The 26,652-nt window shown below is 40.8% G+C and overlaps 4 protein-coding genes across 5 annotated transcripts in view; all 4 read right to left on the bottom strand.

Moving 5' to 3' along the window:
* katnal1 (katanin p60 subunit A-like 1) overlaps positions 1–5,173 on the bottom strand; it is a 10,368-nt gene extending 5,195 nt beyond the window's left edge. The window contains exons 1-6 of the mRNA XM_010786388.1: positions 5,068–5,173; positions 3,910–4,083; positions 3,632–3,792; positions 2,911–3,070; positions 1,293–1,420; positions 1,085–1,190 (exon numbers count right to left, since the gene is read on the bottom strand). Of these exons, the coding sequence (XP_010784690.1) occupies positions 1,085–1,190; positions 1,293–1,420; positions 2,911–3,070; positions 3,632–3,792; positions 3,910–4,083; positions 5,068–5,073 (735 nt within the window). The 5' untranslated portion in view covers positions 5,074–5,173. The remainder of the gene's footprint in view (positions 1–1,084; positions 1,191–1,292; positions 1,421–2,910; positions 3,071–3,631; positions 3,793–3,909; positions 4,084–5,067) is intronic.
* Positions 5,174–5,902: 729 nt separating this feature from the next.
* LOC104958630 (ras-related protein Rab-33B) lies at positions 5,903–8,340 on the bottom strand. Of its 2 annotated transcripts, none has more exons than XM_010786385.1 (2): positions 8,031–8,340; positions 5,903–7,144 (listed from the first exon to the last, which is right to left on the bottom strand). In XM_010786385.1, exons 1-2 carry the CDS (start codon positions 8,286–8,288, stop codon positions 6,698–6,700), a joined length of 705 nt encoding a protein of 234 aa, XP_010784687.1. In that variant the 5' UTR covers positions 8,289–8,340; the 3' UTR covers positions 5,903–6,697. The 2 variants fall into 2 exon arrangements, with proteins under 2 accessions (XP_010784687.1, XP_010784688.1); XM_010786386.1 differs by having other exon boundaries at positions 5,903–7,138; positions 8,031–8,299.
* A 13,159-nt stretch (positions 8,341–21,499) lies between these two features.
* On the bottom strand, positions 21,500–24,267 carry kbtbd7 (kelch repeat and BTB (POZ) domain containing 7). Its single transcript, XM_010786384.1, has one exon. The coding sequence runs from the start codon at positions 23,956–23,958 to the stop codon at positions 22,093–22,095; it is 1,866 nt and encodes a 621-aa protein (XP_010784686.1). The 5' UTR covers positions 23,959–24,267; the 3' UTR covers positions 21,500–22,092.
* A 665-nt stretch (positions 24,268–24,932) lies between these two features.
* On the bottom strand, positions 24,933–26,184 carry LOC104958628 (p53-induced death domain-containing protein 1). The gene is made up of 4 exons (XM_010786383.1): positions 26,138–26,184; positions 25,939–26,018; positions 25,663–25,826; positions 24,933–25,308 (listed from the first exon to the last, which is right to left on the bottom strand). The coding sequence occupies exons 2-4, from the start codon at positions 25,957–25,959 to the stop codon at positions 25,080–25,082; spliced, it is 414 nt and encodes a 137-aa protein (XP_010784685.1). The 5' UTR covers positions 25,960–26,018; positions 26,138–26,184; the 3' UTR covers positions 24,933–25,079.
* Between the last annotated feature and the right edge of the window lie 468 nt (positions 26,185–26,652).

Here is a 26,652-nt window from a genome sequence, read left to right as displayed (position 1 = left end):
TTATCAATAGTCCTTGCATTTAACAGGGGAATTCCCAGATACACTTTCAGATAATGTAGTTAAAGTCTTGGAGAATTAATGTTTATCTCCTACACATCTTGCAGGCCTTGAAACTTGGGTCACCCAGCAGTAATCAAGATAAACGTCCTTTTGAGCTTATCAATAAAATGTATTCATTCCTAGTAAGCTGACTTTGGGGTGAAGGGAAGTTCAGGGAAGCCATTAAGCCACAAGAACAATTAAACTTCTGTTAAAGATACATGATACGATGTTTGTGTGTGTTGAAGATGTTTAGGGGGAATGAGTATGTGTCCTGTCAAAGAGTCCTCTGTCATGACTCCAAATCATTGATTGGGGGATCTGCCTGAGGGCAGAGGGACAGAAACACACACACACACACACATACACTGTGAAGAAAACGATGGAATCAACAAACTGACTTACTACCTGGGATCCCGCCCAGAAGGGAAACCGACCAATGGAACACTGCCAACTCACTGTCTAGCTCGCTCAGAAGTGAACTCTGTGTATAAATGTTGTGATCATTTTGAAGATCGGCGCTCTTGTTTCTGACTGGCCGTTCCTGAGACATGTCTCACACGGGGGTAGAACCTGAGCCCGGACTACTCTGCAGAGTGCTTCGTGACTCGGTGATGTATTTGTATGTTTTACCATTAAAGCAGATTATTGTTTAACCCTTATCCTGGCTGCTTTGAATTTTTCCTTCTTTTGAGAACCCGCTCATATAGGAACGGCGCGGAGCAGAGATTCTGCCCCAACAGTAATCACCCATCATAATGTACAAGCTAGTTATGCTTTAATTTACTCTTCTTTGTCAAAGATTCAGTCCTATTTTTGTATTTTCTGTTACAACAATGCAGTTGCACATAGCAGTCGATTAACCTCTGATCTGGGGCTTCTCAGCGAGAGGAAATTCAGCACTATGCATGCAGTGCCAACCAGGCATTAGGGCCGACTTCACACAAAAAATACACAAGCTTCTTACTGATTTATTGGTTATTTTTAGTAAGTAAACAGCCCCAGATTACTAAGCAGGCACATTTGTTAGAGCGTGTGTTTGTACCTTCCAGGGGCGACGTATTCCCTTAAAGAAGTCAGGCATCCACATGGGCAGCACCACCGCCTCTCTCAGCAGCTTCTTAGCATCTTCCAGATCAGCGATGTCTTCCCTACAGTTCATCCAGAGAAATCAGTCATCAGTAAAAAAATACTATTTTCCCTGACAGTAAAATGTATGAACGAGTATGAAAGAATCTGTGTTTTCCACATACCAGTGTACGTTTGGGTTACGGGACACAATGTCTCTCTCCAGTGAGTCCACCAGGTCGCTGTCATATCCCGTGCCATCAAACCTCTTCTGCTCTACATCTCCTGGTGCTTCTCCAGCCCCTCTCTTCCCCTGATGAAGAAAAAGGAAGAATGTTTAGTTTAGGACAGATTTACTAATTTCTCATTTCTAGACAGTTCAATCCAAGATCAAAAATATATATTTCCCTCTTTTGGAAAGTAGTCAGTAGTTTAGATATTTTGAAACTTTGATACATCTACCATATTTTCCGGACTATAATTCGCACCTGTGTATCAGGGTTTCCGCTAGGATTTTTTCTCGCCAGTCAAATGTCCAGACAGAATTTATTTTACCGGACAAATTTGAAACTTACTGGTCATGTTTCAATAATAATAATAATAAGAATTGTGTAGCAGAGTTTCCGTTAGCAGGTAATTACCGGACTAGGACCGGATATGCTGATGTTTAAAACTCAGTTAATGCGAGTCATTTTTATATTGCTTCAGTTTATAATCGCAACAGATCGAAAAATTCAGATTCAGTTTTCAATAAATGATGCGCTTCCACAAACAACAAACAACATAATTATTACATGCAAACAAACTACTTGTAGTAGATGAAGTACATTATTCAAAAGTTTACATTAACTTTGAATAATAACACGGGAGAAACGGATCCTTTCTTTTCCTCTCTCCCTCCCTCTCTCTCCAGCCCGTCAGTTTCTCATGCGGCTTGCTAAACAGTGGGCGAGGCTTCAGGTGATTATGCAGCAGCTGATCTGATCTCTCTCTCTCTCTCTCTCTATCTCTCTCTCTCTCTCTCGCGTCCGGTTATACTTCACTCGCGTTTATGTCCATATTAATCAGATCCAGCTCTCCTGATCAGCCTTTATAGAGAGCACCGATCAAACTATTAAGAGTGAATATCGGCCGATAATGATCGGCGGCCGATCGATCAGAGCATCCCCAATTATTCGCGGACATTTTGATCGGCAGGTTTTGAATTTACCAGTTTTGAATTATTTTTACCAGCTAAAAACCGGTAATTACCGGCTAACGGAAACCCTGCTGTGTATAAGTCGCTCTTATCAAAAAGTGTGTCGTTAAGAGAAAAAAAACATATAAGTCGCTTCGGTGTATAAGTGGCATTTATTCACTGAAGTCTTCATCCTCTGTGTCGCTGTTAAACACTTCTGCCAACTCCGGAGGAAGTGATTAACAGTGACACAGAGGTGTCGATGAAGCAGCATGTCCTGCTGTCGTCAGATTCAACATCAGAATCAGCTCCGATTAGACAAGCCTTCTGAATCCCAACAGGATGTGTCGGACTGAAGCCCACGCTGTGTCAATCCATCCCACAACATCCTGGAAAGTTACGTTACGCATCCTCCCGGTTGCCATGACTTCGGTGGTACAGCAGTTTTCAGTTGTCACGATTGTATACAGTGCCATCTCTTGGCCGTAGTTTGAATGCAGTCAGACAAAATACAATATATAATATTGCTTCGGAGTATAAGTCGCGGGACCAGCCACACAGCTAAAAAGAACGCGGCTTGTAGTCCGGAAAATACGGTCCACGGAAATAAACCTCTGATGTCTGACCTTATCGTCTTTTGCCTTTGCGCCCCGGGGTTCTCTGGCTCCTGGGCGGTCTGCTTTAGGGTTGCGGCCCCCAGGCCCGGCCCCTCGATGCTGCAGGCCAGGGGACTCCTTTCTATGCTGCTTCGCTGCACTATTGGGACGCTTCACTGCAACGGGATTCCTACAGGCACACACATGAAGAAACTATAAATAAGTAATAGTAGGACACACATGCTGGCTGAAACATCAAAGATCATTTTCAAAAAGGAAATACTGTAGTGGTATTAACATAGTTTTCAAATGTTGCCACAGATGGATATTGACTTTTAACCAGCTTTGCTAGTTCTATGTGGAGGTAGAGCTTGCTATGTCCAATTGAATGACCATAAGGTAAAACATGAGTCACACAGTGATGGCGGACCTGAAACAGATTATGCAAAATATGTCTCTTTGTACTTCAAAGCTCTTCCTTACAGTGGCATTTTGTTCTCCTGACATTTTTGGCATTATCAATTACAATCAATTCTGCCAGGAGGTAAAGAAGTGAGCTGGATCCGAGGCAGAGCAGGTGGATAAAAAAAAGAACCAAAATACACGCAGGCATACACTGCAATCTTGTTCCCAGTGCTAAATTCCAAACGATTTAGAAAAGCACCATGAAATCTCGTATTGTAGCGATCGACTCCGCATGAAGCACACAAAGGCTTTATGCAATAGATGTAACATCCAAACACACACACACCTGTGTTCTGCAGGGGTGGGAGGGGGCCACACTGCTGGATCCTCAGGTCTCTCTCCGGATTGAGGGGCGAGGACGTCAGCTGGCTTCTCTGACCTAAAGCCTTCAAGTGTCCCCATGATGTCTTTTACCTGCTCGTACTCCTCATGCAGTTCCTGCCTGACCTGCTCAGAGACAGAAGAAGAAGAGTATTGTATTAAGCATTGCATCAAAGAATATCTGTAATGATAGTTTATTACCAGGTGTAATGATGATATGTTCAGGGGGTTAAAGAAACTCACCTGTATCCATTTGGCTTTGAGTGCAGGGTCTCTGAGAGACTGACAGTGTTTGTGGATCTGTTGAATGACGCCCTGGTAGTACACAATGGAGGAGTCGTAGTTCCCCAGCAAAGCATACTCACGGCCCTTCTTGGCGTTGTCACATATATCTGCCAAATTCATGCTGAATAACAGCTATATAGGGAGGGGGGAAAATAAGCTAGCATCATACTTTGTTTCAGAACTGAGAAATTAATAATAGCTAATGGTCAGTGGTGAACAGTAACTAAGCACATTCGACTTAAGTACCAGACTTAAGTACAATGTTGAGAGACTTGTACTTTACTCTACTACAGTTCAAAGGTACATTTGTTACGTTCACTCTACTACATTTATTTAACGCTTTAGTTACTTTGCATTAACGGTATAAAATAGAATCAACACATACAAATACTTAAATAGATGGAATGAATTCACAATCTACCATTAATATATAAGTAATTCGATTGTCTCCACTTTAATCAGCTTCATCAAACATGAACAAAAATATAATATATACAATTTTGGAATGAGCCATTCTGCATAATGAATACTTTTTGCTCTTTAAGGATAAATACTTATGTACTTTTAGTTAGGCAACATTTTGAATGTACGACTTTTACTTGTATTAGAGTATTTATACAATGTGATATTATTACTTGTACAGGATCTGAGTACTTCTTCCGCTACTGCTAATGGTGGCTAGTAACAACGTTTTAAAGTAGGTCAAAACCACATTTTATCAACGAACTCGGTGTCCTCAATATAAATCCTACTTGTACAGGAGGGTGCAGCTCAGATGCCCATCAGATATAACAACAATGCTAGCATATACCCGGCAAAGCGTGAGTTAAGCTAACATTAGCCGATGTCAATATTTTAATCGGAGACAGTTCACATTACGTTTAAATTAAGGCTTTATTCACATTAGCCTATTTTCCTGTCTACACCCTGTCACAATGCCGACGTTAGCTTGTGTTAGCTTGCTGCTAGGCCACAGACAAACAAACCGAATCGTGTTGCAGTAAATGGGGCAAATGCTACTTAATCCTCACAGTATCGGTTAAATATGCATGTAGACAACACAAACCTAAAGTATCTTATTTAAATGCATATTAAGCATGAACATACGTCTCTTACCTGCATGAAAAAAGCACCAGTTTGTGTAGTTTCTTTGAGTCAAAGGTCCAGTGTTGAGGAAAGTGTTACCATGGAGAGACGAGAAGAATACAAGCGGCTCGATTTGTAGGCGGCATTGATGGACCTCTCGAAAAGCTGGTTAATATGACAACCCTAACAAGTAATCACTGATCACGCTCAATAACCTTAAATAGAGCCGATGGAGAGGTAGAGCAAAGTCTCGCTGTCAAATTCCCATTTCTTACGCAGTAGAAATCCTAAACTTGTTTCGGAAGTTGCATTTCTGTTTATGTTTCACATATAACATTAACAGCTGGCGACAAACACTTTGAACAACATGCTAGTTTACAGGCCTTCTCGAACACATCCAAGTTGCTGCTATGCAAAAGTTGTCCGCTAGTCGCAAAAATACTATCAAATACAGCAAACCAGGATGAAGCAGAACACCTCCTAAACTGTCCATTAAATCCTGATTTAGAGCTTTGAATCATATTATACGGTAATCATCAGAATGTAGAGTTTGCCTTAATAAATATAATTGCGTTATTTATAAAGGGGTTTTGGTTTGGGGAGTTGTCAAAAGCCAGGGTGAAAAGGACAGAGGCTGCCCTATGCTGCACAGATAGTAAAGATCCCTGGCGCAAAAGTGTGATTTTGTTGAATAAATACAATTAATTTGACTTCAATCTTCCATGTTTTGTGAATGGATAAAAATACACTGCTTCTCAGGCCTTATCACCAAACAATGCAATATTATTCTACCTTGATCATGTGTATGTGTATTTATAAGTGCAACCTCAGATTTCAGTTTACATCATTACCAACGAGCCAGAAACCTCAATAAAACCACTTTTATTGATGTGCAGCTTATTGTCACAGATCTCCATTTCAATTGTTTGCATTTTTGTTCACATGCAACACAAGTATCAATCAATTGTGATTTGATCGCCTATCTTCAATACCTTCTGGCATAATGATGTTCAAAGTGCATGTATTCACTCATGCTTTTCAAGTGATTTATGTGAATTTGCATTTTGCCCCATAAGATGGCTACATTTCATCATTGGTGAGCTCTCTTTGCTGACAAAAGGCTGGCTACGTTCATTTTTATATTTTTTAAATACACACTCAAAGCATCAGCACCAAAACTCATGCTGCAACTTTCAAATATCAGTTTAAAACACAACTTAAATAAATAAAACGATATGTGGTTTTCCCCACAGTTTCAATGTACCTTATTGGTCCTTATACTTGCATTGAAATCATGCTATCCCTTACTGTATTGTCAGCTTTGGATAGTGTAGATAAAATGCGGTGCTACCAGACGGCCGTTTGCATATGTCTACGTATTAAAGTGCATTCCGCAATGCACTGTTCCATGAAGGGATTTCAATTGTAATTTGAGCTACAAATGCTTGGCTAACCTCCATTTCCATTCATGCATTTCATTGAAATGTTGATTTAAAAGTGTGCAAACATATAGGCCTATATTGTCACTAGCTATGACTCGCATCAGGCAGGGAAAGTGGAAAACCATGGTACATATCTTCCTTTTTAACCTAAGGATCATAAAAGACTCTTTCTCAGCAAACGTATCCTGATGACCCGTTCACTCCATCGATACAGGACCTCAGCATTGACAAGTTGATGCTTCCTGCTCTCTCTGGTTCCACAGCTGCCTGATATTGCTCTCACTGGGCTGCTTCAGTCTCAGGGGTTTGTGGCTCTTCAGTCTATAAGCCAAAGTCAGAAATATGGCGTCAACATGTTCCTTCTCAGCAGGATCCTTGGCTGAAGTTTCAAACAGTGGGAAGTTGTAGCTGTCGGCGAGACACTGGGCGGCGGTGGTGGGGACCTCCACGCGGTCCCTCAGGTCACACTTGTTGCCCACCATGATGCGGGGCACCAGGGGCCCCACACAGTGTCGGCTGCACTCCTCGATCCACTCGGGGATGCTCTCGAAGGAGCAGAGGCTGGTCACGTCGTACACGAAGATGACGGCATGGACGCTGCGGTAATAGTGCTCCACCATGCTCCTCCTGAAACGCTCCTGACCTGCCGTGTCCCAGATCTGCAACTGGCACAGCACAAACAGATAATGCATGTGAAAAAGACATAATTGAAGGTGAGAGTAAATCTATATTTTTCAACCAATCCCAAGAAAATATTACATATGTTGATCATTTCTCTTTTTCATTTTGATTGTGTATGCTTTGGAATCTAATCATACTTGCATAGTAATTCAGTTATCTGACAGTTAGCTGGGAGTTTCGTCTTTGTTGTGTTGTATATTAATGCTTTTTGTACTATTCTGTTTATTGAATAGTACAAAAAGTGTTTTTTTGGGGCCCACTTGAAAACGACATGATACATTATAAGGGGTTTATCTTGAGATAATAACGTGTTATTTTAATTTTCTATTTCACAGGTTGGCTGTGTATAGGTGTATCTTATTTGTTTGATTGACTTTATTATTATTAAATTCACAGCCCTGATGCTGATTGTACAGTATATCTATCTCTTCGGTTAAAATAATAAAATACATTTGATCACAGAGAAAATAGCCACTGATGTCTCTGCATATCTTTACTGTATTTAAAAAAATGCAGTGTGAAAATTATAGTGTTTTCTGCAGGATTATTAAATTATCCTGTCGATACAGTCCACATCGATGTAGACATGTTCCCCTTTTACTGCACATCTTTTCTTTAATGGTTCTATAAACTACTATGTATTTCATTGAGAAATGGAAGAAACACCGGCTGTTAAATGTAAAGGTAGGCCTATATTTGGGTGTTATCTATCCCCATGCAGGCTTTGAATATCTGAAAACAGCCTCCATGTCAGGCTGTGTCAATTTATATAAACTGTACGTAGCTCAGTCAGATGGTTTCTGGTAATCTCGTTGGAAATGCAGGTGTGCATGACATTAAAGTGTATGTTGCTTTTTAGAGTCCTCTCACCTTGATAGTCTCCCCATCGAGCACCAACGTCCTCTCTCTAAAATCGACCCCGATCGTTGCCTCCGGGTTTTTCAGGAAAGTACCCCCGCAGAATCGGTAAGTTAAACACGTCTTTCCCACATTTGAATCTCCTATGACTATTATCTTGAATATCCGAGCTTGTGCATTCCCATAATCGTGGCTCGAAGACAGCTCTAACGAGTCATTTTGATCAAAAACAGTGTCAAATTCGTCCTCAGGTTTTGTTTCTATTGCCATCGCTCATCTTCTCGCGGTCTGATCTGAACGGCGTCTGAAACATCGCGAGATTGCCGGTAATCATTAAACAGTAAACCTTGTAATACATTTGATTTAGTTCAAGCTTTTACCCATGACTAAGCACGTCATTAAGACATGCTTAGTCATTAAGCATGACTTAATTCAAGAGCAATCAAATAAGAGCATACACATTTTAAGATATAATGGTATTTTGTTGTATTGCATTGGGAACATATAAATAAAAAGTACATTAAATAAAAAACAAGTTTTTTTTCCTTTGATTTACCAAACAATAACAAAGACACATGTTCATAAAAACAGTATAGAAGATATTTTACGAAACAAGTTAACTGCTTTATTAATTTATTACTATTTTGTTATTTATTGAGAATAAATGTTTTATTTTGTATCTTACCTTTTACATTATATGAGAGTATCTTATTATCCTTGTTAATCACAATTAAATGATGTATTGTTTAAAATGCACATTTAAAAAATAAGCTTTATATATATATATATATATATTATAAAACCTTTGAATCTAATATTCCATTAGGAATAACAATACACTGATCAACACGCCCCTAAAACAAAGCAAAACAAAATTGTCAGTGACTACTAGATCATTTCATAATGGAATCTTGTATTATGTGCTTTATGTGTTATAAACACGACCAGTTATTAAAGGTTTGGAAAATGAATACACATACAAATGCTCTTCTGCATCAGTCACATTTATTTCGAAACAAACACCAAAAACAACTTTATAATCCAGGCCATGTGTTACGGAGTCAATCCCCCCTTCATGGACGTTTCTTAACTGACTTTAGTTGTAACACACAGAAGACAATCCACAAACATATATTCTTTTTATTGATGTTGAGTAAAGTCTGAATAAGCGTTTATAACTTTTCATTTTAGCCTATTACTATTGTGTTAAACAAAGTATGTGTTTACAGGGTAAGTATTTGCAAATCACCATGTTCTGTGGATATGACTTTACACAACATAAAACAAAATCTGCATAATTGTGAAAAGTGAAGTATTTTCACATGATTATTTATATATTGTCTTCTTTGAGTAACTTACAGTACAACTATTGGAGTCCAATACAATAAACTCTCTGACACAAACACAACTAAAATATAACACTTCAGTTATGCATCATACAGGGGGACAACACTACACTTATTTACCAGTTTATTGGGTACAACTAGCTGAAACTAATAGTCTCATACTCATTGATATAAAGGGCTTTAATACACTTTATGTTAAATGAAGAGGCTGCAGTTTGTAGTATTTTGATATATACTGAGAGGTGATTTCAATATGTGTATACAGCATTTATATCAATGAGAGTAGTTCATTAGAGACCCTTCTATTTGCTTCAGCATGACTAATAAATACAAAATAAATAAACTGGTAACTGAGTGTATGAATGGTTAGGGTGGATGATGGCTTTGCAACAGTGTATTAGTCGACATGCAGACAAAATGTCCTCAAACTAAAACAATGAATCAGGACCAAACAATACTCAACACTTTGTGAAACAGTTTGGCTTTCGAATACATCATAGATGTTAAATCATAGATATGCAAACACATAAACTTCATTAAATAATTACAAATAAAAACATAAATGCATAATTTGTCGCCAAAAATTCACATCATTTTACTTCATTAAAAAAAAAATGATGGCATACATACATACATTTTGCTGGAGCCTAGACCTGAGTGAGCTTACAGTACATTGGCTTCTACACACCTCAGCTGTGTGTGACATCTTGGAGTGACAAGGTGAAAAAGGACAGCACATTTTAAAGCCCTTCATAGTGTGTAGTCATAGAAACACGAGGCACTTGAGCTACCGGATGTCCCAAAAGTCACAGTCATGATTTGACAGCAATCGTCAGCAGGTGTGCTCATTTATTCAAGTTAAATAAAATCGATATTATTATATTCTTTATACAACATAACACAATGTCAGAGCATTAAAGGGGCCCTGTGGTGATATAACACATTAAAGGGAATTTTATTTCAGGGATTACTTCTCAGCCTGTGCAAATTGTACCTAAAAACTATTTTGTAACTCTGCAGGAGCATTTTCAAATATAAAGCAACTTGCATGAGGGATTTTTTTTTGCCATATCCCACGTAAAAGAAATAAAAACAAATGCAGCGGACAGAGATGTAACATAAAAACACAACATTTTCATGCTATATTGACAGTGAACTCAAGAGCAGAATAGATGTCTTTGTATTTTTTATTTGAATGATGTGCCTTCATGAGCATCACCAGTTTATTGTTTTCCGCCTCGTCACAAGTCTATCATTTGTTGGGAAGTTACTTTTCTGCGGCAGAATCAAAGCACTCTTAAAAGAGATCTTGTTCACAGAAATGTTTGACAAGTGGAGTACAGGTGGAAGTAATACTGACGACCTGGCTCAGAAGGCCACAACAAAAAGGAGACACAACACATTAACGGGTAGAAAAAGGTGTTTATTTGCACAAACACGTCAAAATAGACACTGGGTATACTCATCAGAGCTGGGTGCCTGCAGGAGAAAGCAGAGAGCACAGAGAGGAGCAGAGAGGCTCTAAATAGCTGGGCAGGACACCAGACCCAGGTGCCCTGAGNTAGCTATCTAGATGTTGCTGTCCCCATGATCAGCCTCTAAAGAACAGCGCAGATCTGACGAACACGGAAAACTCAACAAACCAATCCTCTAAATACCGTCCAGGAGGTATTTGCCAGCCCATGGTCCTAGGGGAAGCACAACGTCTCTAGGCAGAACTATCACGTGCCGTCTCGCGAGACTACAGATCATCCTTCGAGGGTAACATACCTACTAACACAGTTAAAATGCAGAGGGTTCCCCGCCTCCAACACATCCACACCGCGCTGCGATAAACAGATAATGCACTTAAACCATGACACCGGTTCATTTATTGTCCTAACACAGTGCACAATCTGGACCTCCACCTGGGCCTCACAGGCACAGTAGCGCCCTTAGACGAACAACGAAAATACCCTTCCGTACTTAAGCATCCCAGATTCAAATAATTAACCACAAACGCACACGAGGCATCAAACGCAAGAACAACAAGGGTACGGAGTACACCTGGTGCACTATACTTCAACTAGCTCTTGTCCTAGAGGATCATAACATCCTAGACGCGGCTTGTGAATGTACCACGACAAGACACAGGATCACCACCAGGAAAACCCCTCCTTCCTAAGCTACTCAATTAAGGATTATTAACCGATCCGCCATGTATGGTAGCCGCACCAGAACCTACTTACAGGAAACACATTAATCCCTCGAAGAAAACATGGCCAGCTGGGCTATTGGTCCAGCAACACCCATAATAATAAAAACACACCCCCAAACAATAAGACCAAACTTAGCACAGTCATACCAAGAATCAAACTATTAGAAATGCTAAGCAAACAACTGTACACGCATCATATACTACTAACTATTGTTAACCCTATCAAGCAACAATATTAAATTGAAACCTTTTATATTATGTAAGCAAACTATATAAAACAAACAAGTATTTGTTTACTATACTATAAATATATATCTTATATATTCGATCATTAAAGAGCAAACTCCCAGGGTAAACGACAACCTTGGTGGCAATAAATTGAGATAATGAGAATAGATTAATACACATTAGAAAACCATCAATATCAACACACAAGATATACCAGAATATCATGCCACAAGATCGCACATAGCGCCATTCAGACTTGAACGAAGAATAATTCACGCATATCTACAAGACAACTAAAAATATCAAAGCCGCGGACACGATACACACACCGCAAAAGTGATCGAACGTAACATGGGAGAAAAAACAAGGGGAAGCAGGGTCTGGATGTAACAGAATAAATAAAAACCATTAGGAACACAATTACAAACAACAGTTTATATCTGCCCAGAATATGAACTCACTTCCACCACCACAAAACAATCTATTTAACTGAAAGGAACACAGACGAAAATCAAACTCTAATAGAATATTCGAAATGCGCATGACAGACACCCCACACGCTGCTCCATATCTATGAGCCTCGCGTCAGGCCGTTCCAACGAAAACCAATCAACCAAAGGAAGTAAAGCATAGAAAAACGCTACACTCGAGAGTAAATGACACTGTGCGATAAGACGCAAGGAGTACCAGTTGACAAATCCGATGGACAGATTTAAAAACAAAAGCTGGCTCAGATTAAATAAAGTTATACTGATCATATACAAGAGGTGATGATCGAATGCGTAGCGATGACCAAACCTACAATTATGTTAGCCTACTACCACACACCAGAGCAACCAGATAGAAGAATAACGCCATCGTGAGAGACAATTGAGCTGGTGTGAGAACCAGTGGAGACCTCAGGCAACAACTATCTTGGAGACTGCACCAGGCGTATAGCTACACAACGTTAGCTAACGTCACATCACAAATTGTGAAGTTACGCTATCACTATATCGGCTGATAACTAACGTAGCACTTCGAAATACTAACGTACATGACCAGAGACTGTTGAATACTGATCCATCAACAAGTATCAAGCCGTATCCGCTAGTACCTAAATGCAACTCCACCACCTACATTGCGGCTCTATACCGTAACAGAACGTGAGATACTGGCAGATACTAGACAAAGTTCTGGCGGAGAAGGTTGTGCGAGCTCCGTTGATATACCGTGTGTAAAGGCTTGATGGAAAGCAGGTTTGTAGTCGGGGGAGGGTGCACAGCTGATGCAGCAGTGTTGTGGAGGTTGAGCCGGGAGCCAGGAGTGACAGCCGCCACGCACACACAACACACACACGACAGACAGGGGGAAACATAACAAACACAAGGGAGACGGCTGGAGCAGAGCAGACAGCGACCCCACGCGTTTACCTAATGCAACTCTTACGTTGCCGTGGTACCGGAGGGGAGAGAGAAAGAGAGCAGCGAAGGGGGAAGGAGAGAGACAGTAATACGGTTTCCTGATAAAGCTGTGGGAGAGTATGTGCTGCAGGGAGGGATGCACAACACGCACCCAGGACCGAACGCTAGCTCCGGTCCTTTTTACTGTGGACTCGATGTCCTCAGACAGCTGTAATTTGTGCAACCTGCTACACAAACACAATAACTGCACACATGATGACAAATGTTGAAAATACAATGTAAAAACTACCGAAAAATAACAGCTCACACAAAAACACCAAACCGCTCAACTCAACGCAACACTAACTATACCCGCGGTCAGAGAGCGGAGATGTTTCCCTTTGTTATGTAATATGACCGCGTTTGACATATATGACCTTAAAGAAAAGCCCGTTTTAAGAGCAGAGCTACAATGCTCCCTTCCCTCTGAATTCCTGCCCTTATAGTCTCGTAAAACATATCAAATCCTACATTCACTTTTTAATTGTTAATTTTCAAGCAAGTTTAAGCATAAATGTAGAAAAAACAAAAACCTGCAAGATGCTCTTTAACAGCACGAAGCAATTTTGTGCATTTATCAAGCACATTTTGACAATATGAGCACGTATTAGTTTTACAACTGTCACAGACTACTCCACTCAACGAGAGTTCTCTGCTGATTAGCTCTATGGTTGCGGTTGAATTTTCCATTTTGCTTAGGAAAGCTCATAACGGAGTGACACCCGGAAGTACCTAAGAGGCAGCCATGACTGTTTGGATTCTCTAGAGCAGGGGTTCCCAAAGTGGGGATCGCGAGATGATTACAAAAATAAAAAAGGAATATAAAAAATTAAAAAAATTATAAAAAAAATTGATTAACTTTTTTAAATTATTATTAATAATAACGTTTGCATAGACATTTTCAGGTCACCAGTCTCTGGCACTGTTATTTTAGGGGTCGCGGGCTGAAAAGTTTGGGAACCCCGGCTCTAGAGGTCCAAGCTATTTATCTTATTTTACATTTCCTCACTCCTCCGCCCCGCCCCCTTACTGTGTATCAGTCACTGATTGGACGCTGCAGCGCATCACTGATCTGATGCTTCTTAACATCAGACACATTAAACTCAGGCGAGTCAGTCCTCAGTTTATCATGTTTGTTTCCAAAATGATCTAGTTGAAAATAAGTGATAATACATCTGAACAACAAAACGGACCACATGCAACTTTCTTCATCTATATATTTATTATTTTATTTGTTTTTATCGTGATTTTCGTTCAGACTGAAAAAAGTGTACCGTTGGGTTTAACAGCTTACTGTAGCATGTTATTGTAATTATTCGTGAAAATAATAAACCTTGTCAGTGTTTAAAAACAACACAATCATATCCTGGATTATGAAATAATGAATTCAAAATTCAGGAGATCAATAGGGGTATTTATAACTATAATAATAATATAAACGCTTTCCGGTAGAAAAGGTCCTGTGCCGCTCAGCAGACCACAGTACAGAGCATAACTACAGTACATGTGCAGGTGTGTGTGGAACAGGAACACACTGCTGCTGCTCTGGCAGAGATAACTGTGTATTTTATTAGTAGTAGATCAGCGAACATGACTGAAAACACAAACTCTGTCAAAACTATCTGTAGCTGTTGACTGACAGCCGATCCAGCGATCAGCTGTCGCTGTCATCACAAACAGACGTCATTTCACGTAACGCTCCGAGGAAAGGACGTCTTATTGTGCCTCCAACACATTTCCTTGCTTCCTCTTTCTTCGCGTGGTTTCCTTGCATCATAGTCCCTCCCACCGGGGATGCATGGAGAAAAGACGCAAGTGAGGGAAACAAGTTAAGCGACATTAAATGTGGCTTAGATGATAGGAAAACGGTTTCAACACATCCTTTATAATCTCTTTGATTAGGATACACTGGGGCATCCTTTACTAAACTACACAAGACAATTATTTCCCAGTATGACCTTCAGCGTCAGCATTTACCGTGACACAACATACGACCATTCACGGAAACAACAGATAATGACGGAGAAATGCCCATCATGTAAGTTACGGTGATTATTAGGCATTTTACAACCTATGCCTAACTTGCCAAAGTGCTTTGTTTTGAACTTTCAACATTTTATTAATCAAAATGCAAAATATGAGCGTTGTGTTTATTACTGTAAAATTATCAATAAAGTAAACCAATCCAAATAAGTCACCTGGACCGGAGGGTGAGCGTGAGCAAATATTAAAGTGGACCTATCATGCTATATTTGAAACATATATTGTAGGGCCATACCTATATAAAACATGTCTGTGAAGTTTTTTTTCAAAATCTCCTTGACTTCTCGTACAACTGTCGTAGTAGATGGCTGGACAACCGAGACATCCGCTCGCCCCAGTCGACTACAAAAATTCCACCCTGTTCCACGAAGGTTGGCGAAGTGGAGTTCGCGTCCAGTTCGGCTGCCCAGACATCAGGAATTAGGACACCCAGAACAAAAGAAGGGCCATGGTCGCTGCTACCCACCTCAAATAACTTTTGACATACACTTGGGACCCCTGTTGACTAGTCGTGTCACGGATGTGTCGGGTACGCTCCCCGTCTAGCAATGTAAACCTTCGCTTATGTTCTGGTCTAGGTCGGTGAAGCAGCGGCGGTCGACTCCAGCGCGTGTGTCTGATTTCTTTCGAAGAGCGTGGTCGACAGCCTCCGGGCTTGAGAGAGAGGGAGGTAAGTTAAGTGGTAGGAGGTGGCGCGAAGCGGTGGTCGGAGACCTTTCTGCCTAGACCTAATTGCCGTGGAGGTGTCTGTTGTTTTTTTTCTGGTGTTCGTGGTCGTGAAAATGCGACGAGTACCTGTAAAAACGTGAGTGGTAAACGCGATACATGTAGAAAGGAAAAAATTATATAGGACGAATGAACTTCATTTGTCACTAAAACACAAAAAAAAACATTTTAAAACTCAAAAGAACGTAAAATTTACATCCCTCATAAAAAAGGATGGAGACCCTGTACACCCTTTGTCATAAAGCTAGAAAGACACACTAGTTTGTATTAAAACTGCTATACTGTTATTTCAACTGAAACTCCCTGACTTTTATCAAGCATAAAATATCGTATTTACGTGGGATATGATATAAGTCAAGGTTTGTATCGTATTGATCCACTTCGTAAATTCACTTGGCTCACAACTCGTTACCGGCACAGTCACTTACGCTACGATATGCTCTTACCTATCTTCCTTATATTTTCATTGCTAGCTTGACGTCAAGGGTCAAAATAGCGGAGGTGTAGTTGATTCGTCTCTTATATTATTTCTTTCTTGAGTTGCCTGCCGTGCCTTGTCTTATGTAGTTTGACTAATTTATATGAATAATTTTTATCGTGTTATCTTTTGGTTTATCCTACATGTCTAGGTTGTCACCGTATCACTTGGTAATTAATTTAACGTATTCCGTGTGTCAAATTGGTGTGAACGTACTAATTATAATTGGTAAGTGGTGCATCTCAAAAGTGTAAAGTAAGGTACCGCAGTACGACTTACTTTTACCTTGTGGTGGACGGTCTCAGGAGCTGTTAGACGTCCCCGTGTTGGTGATAATCTAACTATACTATTATATCAGTACTCATTATAATGTGCTGTATTATACATCAAAGAAACGTACAGATCTAGGTGGATGTTGACTCTTCTTTGTGGTAGTCAGTCTATGTCCAGAATACGGTTTAGCGTTCTTGGAGAGTCCTGAGGTACGAGAAGGTGGATCTGCTCTGGTCGGAGGTGTGGTCCATCTTGTATGGGTGAATGTCCTTTTTTTTTTTTTTGTCCCGGAACACTTGGACGCCGTGGAAGTAGGACACGTTGTTGGTCGACGTGTCGTATAGACTCCCTCGGAAAATCATGAAGTAAGTTGTTACAGTGAGAGTTTTACGGTACTGTCGTTTTTGTTTTGTAGACCTTTGACTACCAAGAGTTGAAGAAAAAGTAAGTTTATTTGTGTGTGTCTAATGTAATGTATTGTACGATGAACAATCTGCGAAAATCAGGTTCGTTACATGTATGAGTTATGACACCGTTAGGGGTGTCTCCGTTAAAACCCCACTTCACATAGTCCCTGTGTTGTTGTACGACTGACGTCACCCAGACTTGGACACCTGGGGAATTAGTGGGACTAGGGGCGGACTAAGGCTAGTGGTGCGTGATTGGGTGACGCGGTGTTGCGGAGTCTACAATAGGGATTTGACGAATATTTTGTTAAGTGATGGATAACGCGACGAGACGAAACTTGTCGTTTTGATATTGACTTAGTAATTACTCAAACAAACAAGTGTGTCTACCACTTTGTTTTATGGATTTAAGAAGAAAATTCCATTACATCTGTAAGTTCTTTCTTTTTATCACGTGATGTTTGCAAAGGGAGAGAAGCATATACCGTTCAAATGGTGTTAGAGTTAATTGTGATTTTTTGGAAAGACTTTTGTTTGTCAATTTGTAAGTGACCCATTCAGTTGAGATATAAGCTGTAACTGACTTTCTTCCCGTTAAGGAGACTATATCATTTATAGACACTTTTTATTTTTTCGACGAAAAATTGCTTGAACTTTGCGAAGATAATAACTCTACATAGTGGATATTAGATACACCACAGACACGTAAAGTCTACTTTCGTTTGTTTGTTTTAGAATAAAAATTGACCAATACTCAAATATATAGTTCAGTTCAATAAGGATGTTAGGTCTGAAAATGAAAATTAATTTTTAGTGTGTAAAGAATTTCAAACTTGTAAAATTGGACGTGTGTTGAGTTCATGTGTTTCGCTTTTTACACTGTACAATATACGAAGACTATGCGTCGTCACTTCGTTCATCTCGGGGTTTGCGTCTATTGTGAAACTGTTGTGGAAATAAGTTCCTGAATTCGTTGGTTGTGAGATGCCACCTTGAATACAGGTGTGTGTTTTGTCTTCGTGCGTGTGACTTGTGGTCCTCCTCCGGTCTGGTTTATGGTGCTTCCCATTAGTGTCCTGTTCTTGTCGACCGTCCCCTCCTCTTTGTGTTCCCGGTGTCCACTTGTGTAGTCTATTGATCTGTGTGGTCCCTTGATTCTGTTCCTTCTTTGTGTCCCTTTTCCTGGTCTGTATTGGGTCTCTTTGTACTGTACTCTGTCTGTTTGGTTGTTTATGTATGGCCGTACCTTTGGTCCTCGCACTTGAATTGTAAGGTCCACTAGGTTCGATTTGACTCGATTTCGTAAAAGTCCGTAAGGAACTTTCCTTTAATCTCCTTTATAAAATTCACCTGTTGTAACTATTACTGTTACTAGAACTAGGTAGGTTGGAAAACTAATAGGAAAAATAAAGAGTGAATTGGACATGTTTATTATGAGAACAATTCACGACTTAACGTGTTGAACGTGTTGCAATACACACTACAGGCAATGAAATATTATTCGGGTTGATTTAAACTTAGCCTGGGAACCCCTAATGCGGTTGGTCGCCGGGCATTAGGTATTTTCGCGAGGCCTTAAAAATAATTATGAGTCGAGAGACGGAGACAGGGGAGGACGTCCTAAGAACCTCGCGTGAACTCCTAAACTAATTCGATGTGTTGGATCTACCTTGTAAGGGACCTTGTGGTAGCGGGACTACCAGTCAGCAATTGTGGGAGTCGGAGCTGGGTATTGGAAGTATCTTTCGCAGGGTCTCCCTTAGAAGAGGTTGGACGATTTGACCGGTCCAGTACCCAGAATACTAGTTGAGAAATGTACGTAGGTCGCCGTGCCACCATTTTCCGGTTCGTAATTAAAATCGAAAGATGACCTTATTAGGATTGATCTTCGACAATAACTCCTCGTAGAAGGATGAAGGAAAACGGAGTAGGTTTAAGTTTGCAATAACGAAATACGATTACCGCAACGGTATTCTAAGATGGTCAAGATATCCTTGTAAAACCAAAATTCATTTATTCATTTATTTTATGACATTGGTAACAAATCAACTCATTAGTCATTTCATAACACAATTTTAACGTTGTTTGTTTTGTCGTCGACACAAAACTTCTCTCTCCCTGTGAGGTCACCACCTACCACAACCCCGAAACTAGATTTGGTCCCCACGGGATGGAAAAAACTTGGCTCTCGATGAAAATTTCAACGGTCAGGACGGCTCTTAGATGTTCAGGTTTTTCTCCTCCGCATCGGGTAAATATGATGTTGGATATGGGGTTCATTATGTTTGAAGATGAACATATTTTGACTGGAAACCCATGCTATTTACTGAGAAGTATTTTATGACGGTCTAGGAAATAGGAATGGAGAAAGGATAAGATGTGTGCTATGGTCATATTTGACTATTCCAAGTGTTGTCACAACAACTATGTCTCAACCCAAATAAGTTGTGCAGTGTATGGATGTCACCCATTACGAAAAGTTCTTTGTAACCTGGTCCGGACGGTGGTATACGTGTTCCCTTTTTTCTTTTACTAAAGACTTGGGAAAAGAAACGGGTAATATTGTATCACAACGTGTTTTCATATTTAGTCCGAATGAATTATTCTTGTTGTAGTCTAGACTTTCGATATTCCTAGACGACGGTTTTCACGTTATTTTGCTGGTTTAATCTTATTTGGGAAAAAAAACAACGAAAATCATCTCATATTTTCCTTTACACGAAATTTTATCCTACGTCCGTTGTGATCAAAGAGGGTGGACTTAATTTATTATCTGATATTTAATTCAAACGTAAATTATGGTAAAACAGTATTATTAATATCCACTATTCATAGTTTGTTTGATTTTTGAATGTCGACTAATTATTGCCATAGATTGAACTCAAAAGGTAATATAGTTTGGACAACTTTTACGATGACAATAAAAAATGAACAGGGGGTTTTCGCGCAGCCGGTCGGAGGTCCCTTACCGAAGAAAGTGTTGCAACGGCAGAAAACTTTCTGAGGTACCACAAGCCGTCTTGCACTTGACTGCTTGCTATTCTACCATCCATCCGTCGGAACGAGGAACAACAACCCGGACCACACTTTTTTACCTGACGACACGTAAATCGACCAGGAAAGTCCAGGGATGGGAAAGACCCCTCGCCACCCGTCTTAATCCTCCCTTTAAGGCAGAGCATCGCAAAACACGTGACAAAACTTTACGGACTGAGTGGATTTAATGGGAAGAAGCTATTTGTCGGTGCGAGCGTGAACGTCTCTACTCTGCCTACCTGAAACCTTAACCTATTATCTATGGTTTTTATTAGTAGGAGGGTGAGCCTTCACTTTTAATATTATAAAACCCGAAAAAAACGAAGGACGGGTATTAACGCCAGGAACACACACAGCGCCTGACAGTGATTTGGTCAACTGTTGTGCCTTGTGGCGTCGGCTTGTATTACGGGTGACTGGTTGGTCGGTTCGGGTTGTGGATACCTCTTATGTGCTGCGCCTGTTTAGTGTTTCGAAAACTACGTCTAGTTTCACGTACTAGGCCGTGTCCTTCTAATACATATTATCCTTGTAAAAATTGCTATTTTGTCTTATAACATCAAGATAGAAATCTGTGTAGAGGGCGCTAGACCCTTAGAGGGGGACTAGATTTGGTAGTTGGATATCGGGACCCACCCAAATCTAAGTTGATATTCCTCGTAGATGTATGAACAAATACAAAAATAACCGCGAAAATGCTTTCCCACTTTTTATACTTGTCACTTTTTTATGAATAAACCATAAATGGTTCAAGCCTTAAGTTTAATTAATTTTTTTACTTTCATTTTGAATTAGTACGTTTTACGAGGAGAACATTTACGAAATATGTACTTAATACACAAGGGGGCCACACAGTCCCTTGAGTGGTTCACAGTCTTTGTGTGTGGAGAGAGAGAAAAGAGGTATGGGTTTAGAGATTTTTGTCCCGACGTTGCCTCGACTAATAATTAAACTTAAAAGACTGCCAGTCTTTTCCCCCCCGAGGGCGGGATATACCCCGGTTGAGAAGGGTGGGATAAGTCCCCTTACTTTTTTCTCTTTTTGCATGGCTTTCGCGACCTCTGCGACATTCATGTATTACTGGCTCCGGACATTTACCGCGACATCATGACGGTGTTTTCGTCTTAGTCGGAACGTTTTTGGTCCCGACCCTTTTCTCGTTTATCTCGCTTTACTCCGTACCGATTTTACGTCNTTGGTAAGAGTATTTGTGATGCCCCTGTGGGTGCATCAGTAGATAGGGTGTGGCTGTTCTGTCTGTGCTGCGTTGGCTCCAGTGATTACCTTGATTACAGTAACCTGTAATCAAGGTAATCACTGGAGCCAACGCAGCACAGACAGAACAGCCACACCCTATCTACTGATGCACCCACAGGGGCATCACAAATACTCTTACCAATGAAAAAGTTAGATTAAATTGTAGTTTATTTCCAAAGGCTCAGTTTGGAAACCACTGCAATATGGATATTGTAGGACGACCTAAGAGGCAAAGTGTTCAAATGTAATGGAAAGGTAATACTACATCTCTGGAGTCACTGTCATTCAGCTGCCCTTATGAATGTGCTAAAGTATGGCTCTTAAGGAGAACTCCCATCACATATAAGTCAAGAGTAATTGTGTAAACAAGAATCTAGCAGACCTTAGTGCTGGCAGCACATGATAGAAATTGAACAAAAAAGTCCTTCTCTTGGCATTTCTGAAACAAACTGCTAAGTTCTTCCTTTACAAAATAATCTTTATCCGTCCATATGAAATAAAGATTTCAATGGACTTCTTCAACTGTATGGCTGGCTTTAATACTTCATTAATCGCTGAGCTTTTTCTGGCAGTCAGAACCCTGTAAAATCCACAAAGCGATACATAATTAAAACTTTTTATTGACACAGCAACACATTTAACTACCAGTTCTCATCTGAGAAAGAGCTAGAGCTGCCAGAGTCTGAGTCTGCGTCCGTCAACCCGTCAAAGTCCCAGTCGGCACTGGAGCCACTGTCATCGTCCTCCTCTGTAGAGAAGCTGTGCGCAGAGCCTAGGCATGCTGGGTACACGCGTGTAGAAACACACACGGGCCCCAGGGTGGACACATACACCGCCATGATGTTCTTCCAGTTGTCCCTGCCGGGGTCGTATTCATGAATGAGGACCCTGTTTTTGTTGTGCTGTAGTAAAGTCTGAGTGAGGAGGAGCAGCTTGTTGTTGTGCTGGATCACCTGGTAGTTCAGGGCCCGACTGTCGATGGGAATGTCCCCCAGCCTCTTCCATTCCCCTCGGGTGGGGCTGTAGGCTTTCACCACAGGGATGTCACACACACAGATGATCTGGTCCTGATACACGCAGGCCTTATGAAGCTTGTCCCTCCTCAGTGATCCACAGTGGCGCCAGCGGTTCCTCCTGGGATCGTAGCAAAGCATTCTCCTTTTGTTCACCACATACAGCTGATCGTTTAGTGCCACCACCTGCATTTTACCTAAAGAATGAGGCAAAGGAGCCACATATGTCCACTGGTTCCTCTGGATGCTGTAACACTCCACCTCCTTCAGTCGGGAATCCGTCACTGGGTTTCTTCCTCCCAGGAGGTAAACATGGCCGTTGAGGTAGCCCATCCCAGAGTGGATCCTCCCCAGCGGCCTCTCAGCTAACTCCTGCCAGCTGTTCATCACAGGGTTGTACAGCCAGAAGTGTTTGGAGAGGTGGGAGGCTAGGTACAGGTTGTTGTCAGGGGTGGCACAGGCGATTAAGGACTCCATGGTAGAGCGTTTGTAATCCTGACTGCTGAGGTCTTCTAAAGGAGGGGCCATGAAATACAGGTCCTCTGAGTAAGGGTCGCAGCACATTATGTTGTCGTTTGGTAGGCCGAAAAAGAGGATCATTTCTTTTGCATTTACACCTATTCTCTGTTTTGGTATGTCCAGAGTTGCAGGTATTGCACAGCTGACCTCTGCAGACGTGTTAAAGAAGGTTTCGAGGTATTTCTCAATTAAAGGCCTGGCCATGAGACCCTCCAGGTAACACTTGTCCTTCTCGTTAAACAAGTTCCAGCGTACGCATTTCAATGCCTGTAGCGCATCCTCCCTTTTCTGTGGTGCATTTTCCTCTATCCACTGCAAAGCAGCCGAGCAGACCTTCCTTTCACAGTCCACATCCAAAGCGTCCAGAGACAATATGTCTTTCAGTTGTATCAAATCCAACTCACAGAGCTCCCCTCCACTACACACCTGGCTAAAATGTCTTGCTATAAAGGCTTGAGCAGTGTCCTTCAATTCAGGATTGTCATAAGAGTCAGCAAATTTCAGAATCCCCACACAGTTTGATAGGTCCAGCCTCCTCGTCATGAAGCTGGAGCAAGCCTTCCTGATGTACTCAAGCTGGAGCATGTTTGAAGCTGCGTACAGCCTCTGGACGTTGCTCTCCGTGATGGTCACCCTGCCTGTGTAACAGTAGTCGATGATAACAGACATGGACTCAGAGTCCACCCCGCGGATGACCACTCTCTGCTGCATGCTTTCATTTAACCCCCCGGTGAACATGCTCTTGAAGTAAGGGCTGGCAGCTGCGAGGACGTTGCGGCTGCACAGGAAAAGTTGTCCAATGTCACCCCTGGCTGCCTCTCCGGTTGACTCTTCCTCTTCACTCTCCACTCCGATAGTAACGTCCCCGAGCAGGCGGCAGTCATACAGGAATTTCAACTCGTCCATCAAACCCCGAGCGTGATTCACGTCCTCGAGCACCTCGGGACCACTGAAGAAACTCAACGCCATAGCCATTGCAGTAACTTAAGTGAGCAATGTATGGCTATTTTACGTCGGCGGATGTGTCAAATAAACCGCCGTCATACGGTTGACATATTCGGATAACGGGAGAGGCTCATGGATATATCCGTCCGCTGATAATAACACATCCGTTCATAGAGGAAAATCAAACATATGCTGTGAAAAATACATTACCAGCTGAAAGTCAATATGTCCAACTAATCCTAAAATCAAATTTAAATGTACGATAATCCATCAATTGCACCGAGAGTCACTGACAGTAGTGTCTATTTTCTTTGATTTCTCTGGTCAGTGCTGACAACTGTTTTGAGTGTCGAACGGTTTTTGGATTGAAACTACAATTTCCGGGAGACGTTGTCAAAATTAAGCCCAGCTACATGTACAAGTGTTACACATATTTCCTTTTGTTTCACTCTATATTCAATTTAATAAGTTATCTAATAGGTAATAGGCAATCTTCACGTTTATCACCCTTCACTACTTAAATATATATTTTTAACTCAATATGAAAAAAATGTAATCTCTTAATTTGAAGGCATTCCTACTTGACTTCCGCTCTGGCTCACACAACCTTGCTAGGGTAGCATTCGCCTCTCTGATTGGTTTGTGTATCTGGGTCAAATTGAGGTTTATTCAAAAATATGAGATTAGGGGTACACGAATGCTTATACTACACTTTATTTATTCAGCCAGCAATCTTCATTTTGTACAAATATTATTAAATAAATCTAACAATTTTTTCAACATGATTTTAAAGATGTCCTGATTGTAGCATCTCAGATTCTCAGCCATTTACATGGCTTTTTCTTTCATTACAGGAAATAAAATAATCACAAAACATTTATTTCATGAGAAAAACAAACAATTTGAAGATTTTAATTGCACAAGTGATTTTTTTTAATGATTAAAAAGATTTAAAAATGAGTCCTTTAATTCGACTTTTCATCTTTATTGAAACCCTTTTAATGTATTCCAAGATAGAAAGTTGCATTACTTTATACATGGCCCATGCTTCTCACTTGTTTGATCAAGGAGTGGACACAGTAGCCTACATTTATTTGCAGTGCGCCATGTAGAAAGTGCCACATTTTTCACATTTTCACCCAGCTTTAAGTTTATCTACGATTTAGGTCGTTGATCCTGCGCAGTGCGTCTTGGTTGTGGATGGTCTTGTGGACAGTGATGAGGAAGGGGAAGGCCGAGGGCAGCTCAACCCTTTGGCTCAGCTTCTGGTGGCCCCAGTGGAGGCAGCGCAACCTCTCAGACAGGTCCCGTCGGCCTGCTCGCTCCAGTCCATCCTGCAGCAGCTTGGTCTTATTGGGCTTGTCCCATGACTTTTCATACCTGAAGATAGACATGTGAGAAGCATTTGAGTACAAGGAATGGAGCAGAAGTGAAAAGGAGATGCATTAAGGAGGCAATGTCTATAAACCAGTGAAGCCCAGTACCACAAGAAGACGCACATAACTTAATAAACGTAGTATAAGAAGTCATTAGCACTTTAAAAAAAAAATCTAAGTACGGCAACTGTTTGTTATTCTGAGGAAAACCCCATTCAGGTATACTGTAATTATAGTATCTGCACAATAAAAGACACACACACACACACACACACACACACACACACACACACACACACACACACACACACACACACACACACACACACACACACACACACACACACACACACAGTACCAGCTCTCCAACATGGTCCTAGCCTGGACACTCTTCTCTGTGGATTTGGTGTGAAATCGACCGATCTCAGTTCTGTTGAAACCAAGCTCATATGCCAAAACTGTCCACTCAAAACCGAGCAGACTGGAAATCTCCTGCAGTGTCTTTAGGTTAATCACAGCATCCTGAAAAACAACATGCAAAGTCACTTAAAGATAAAGAGATTTAGATGAAGATATCCAAGAGAAATGCTGATCTACGTCATATGGAAGTGAAAATAAAAAAGATTACACATACCTCTTGGGCTTTGTTGGGCATTATTTCAAATTCCAAAAGAACAGCAGTGCAGGGCACACTAAGCAACTGTTCTCATAAACCTAATGTAACAAACAGATCTTGTGAAAAAAAATGCCCAGATATCATTGATTTCTATATAATAAACATACATAGACCGTCCTAAATTCCAAATCCCAGAATATAGATTGTATTCACTCACCTGAAATACAGTATGCCAAAAGTGAGCGTGGTTTGTTACTGGGGAGATTCATCATCAACACACACCTCTGTTAAACATTAGTCACTCTGGCTCCAGACTCCCTTGTGACGATAACACTTGTCAAGTTAAACCATTACCCCATGCTTACAGGTAAACCGCCGTACATAATAATGGCAGCCCACTGCTCCTAACACTAGGATGGGTCTAATGCAGAGAAACCGTTTCATTACTAGTAAAGTAAAAAAAACAAAAAAAACACATGAACTGTGCTACAATCAGGGCAGGGCAGTCGTCACTTTTATATTTTAAATAACTCAAGAGTATATGGACTTCTTTGTTGACTTGATGCTGTTTACTCAAAGCATTTCACCTTCAGGTCTTTGTTGTTTTACAACTTGGACGATTAGAGTGGATGGTCTTCAGCTAAAAGTTAAAGAAAATGCCCAAGTTAGACTAAACTAGTGAACAATGTAATGTTTCTGAAAATGTACAGCAATGTTTTTAACCATTAGTGT

This window comes from Notothenia coriiceps, unplaced genomic scaffold, assembly GCF_000735185.1.
Source record: "Notothenia coriiceps isolate Sejong01 unplaced genomic scaffold, NC01 NC01_scaffold00029156, whole genome shotgun sequence".
In the NCBI taxonomy this organism is placed as follows: domain Eukaryota; kingdom Metazoa; phylum Chordata; class Actinopteri; order Perciformes; family Nototheniidae; genus Notothenia; species Notothenia coriiceps.
This window is presented reverse-complemented; position numbering and strand designations above follow the sequence as displayed.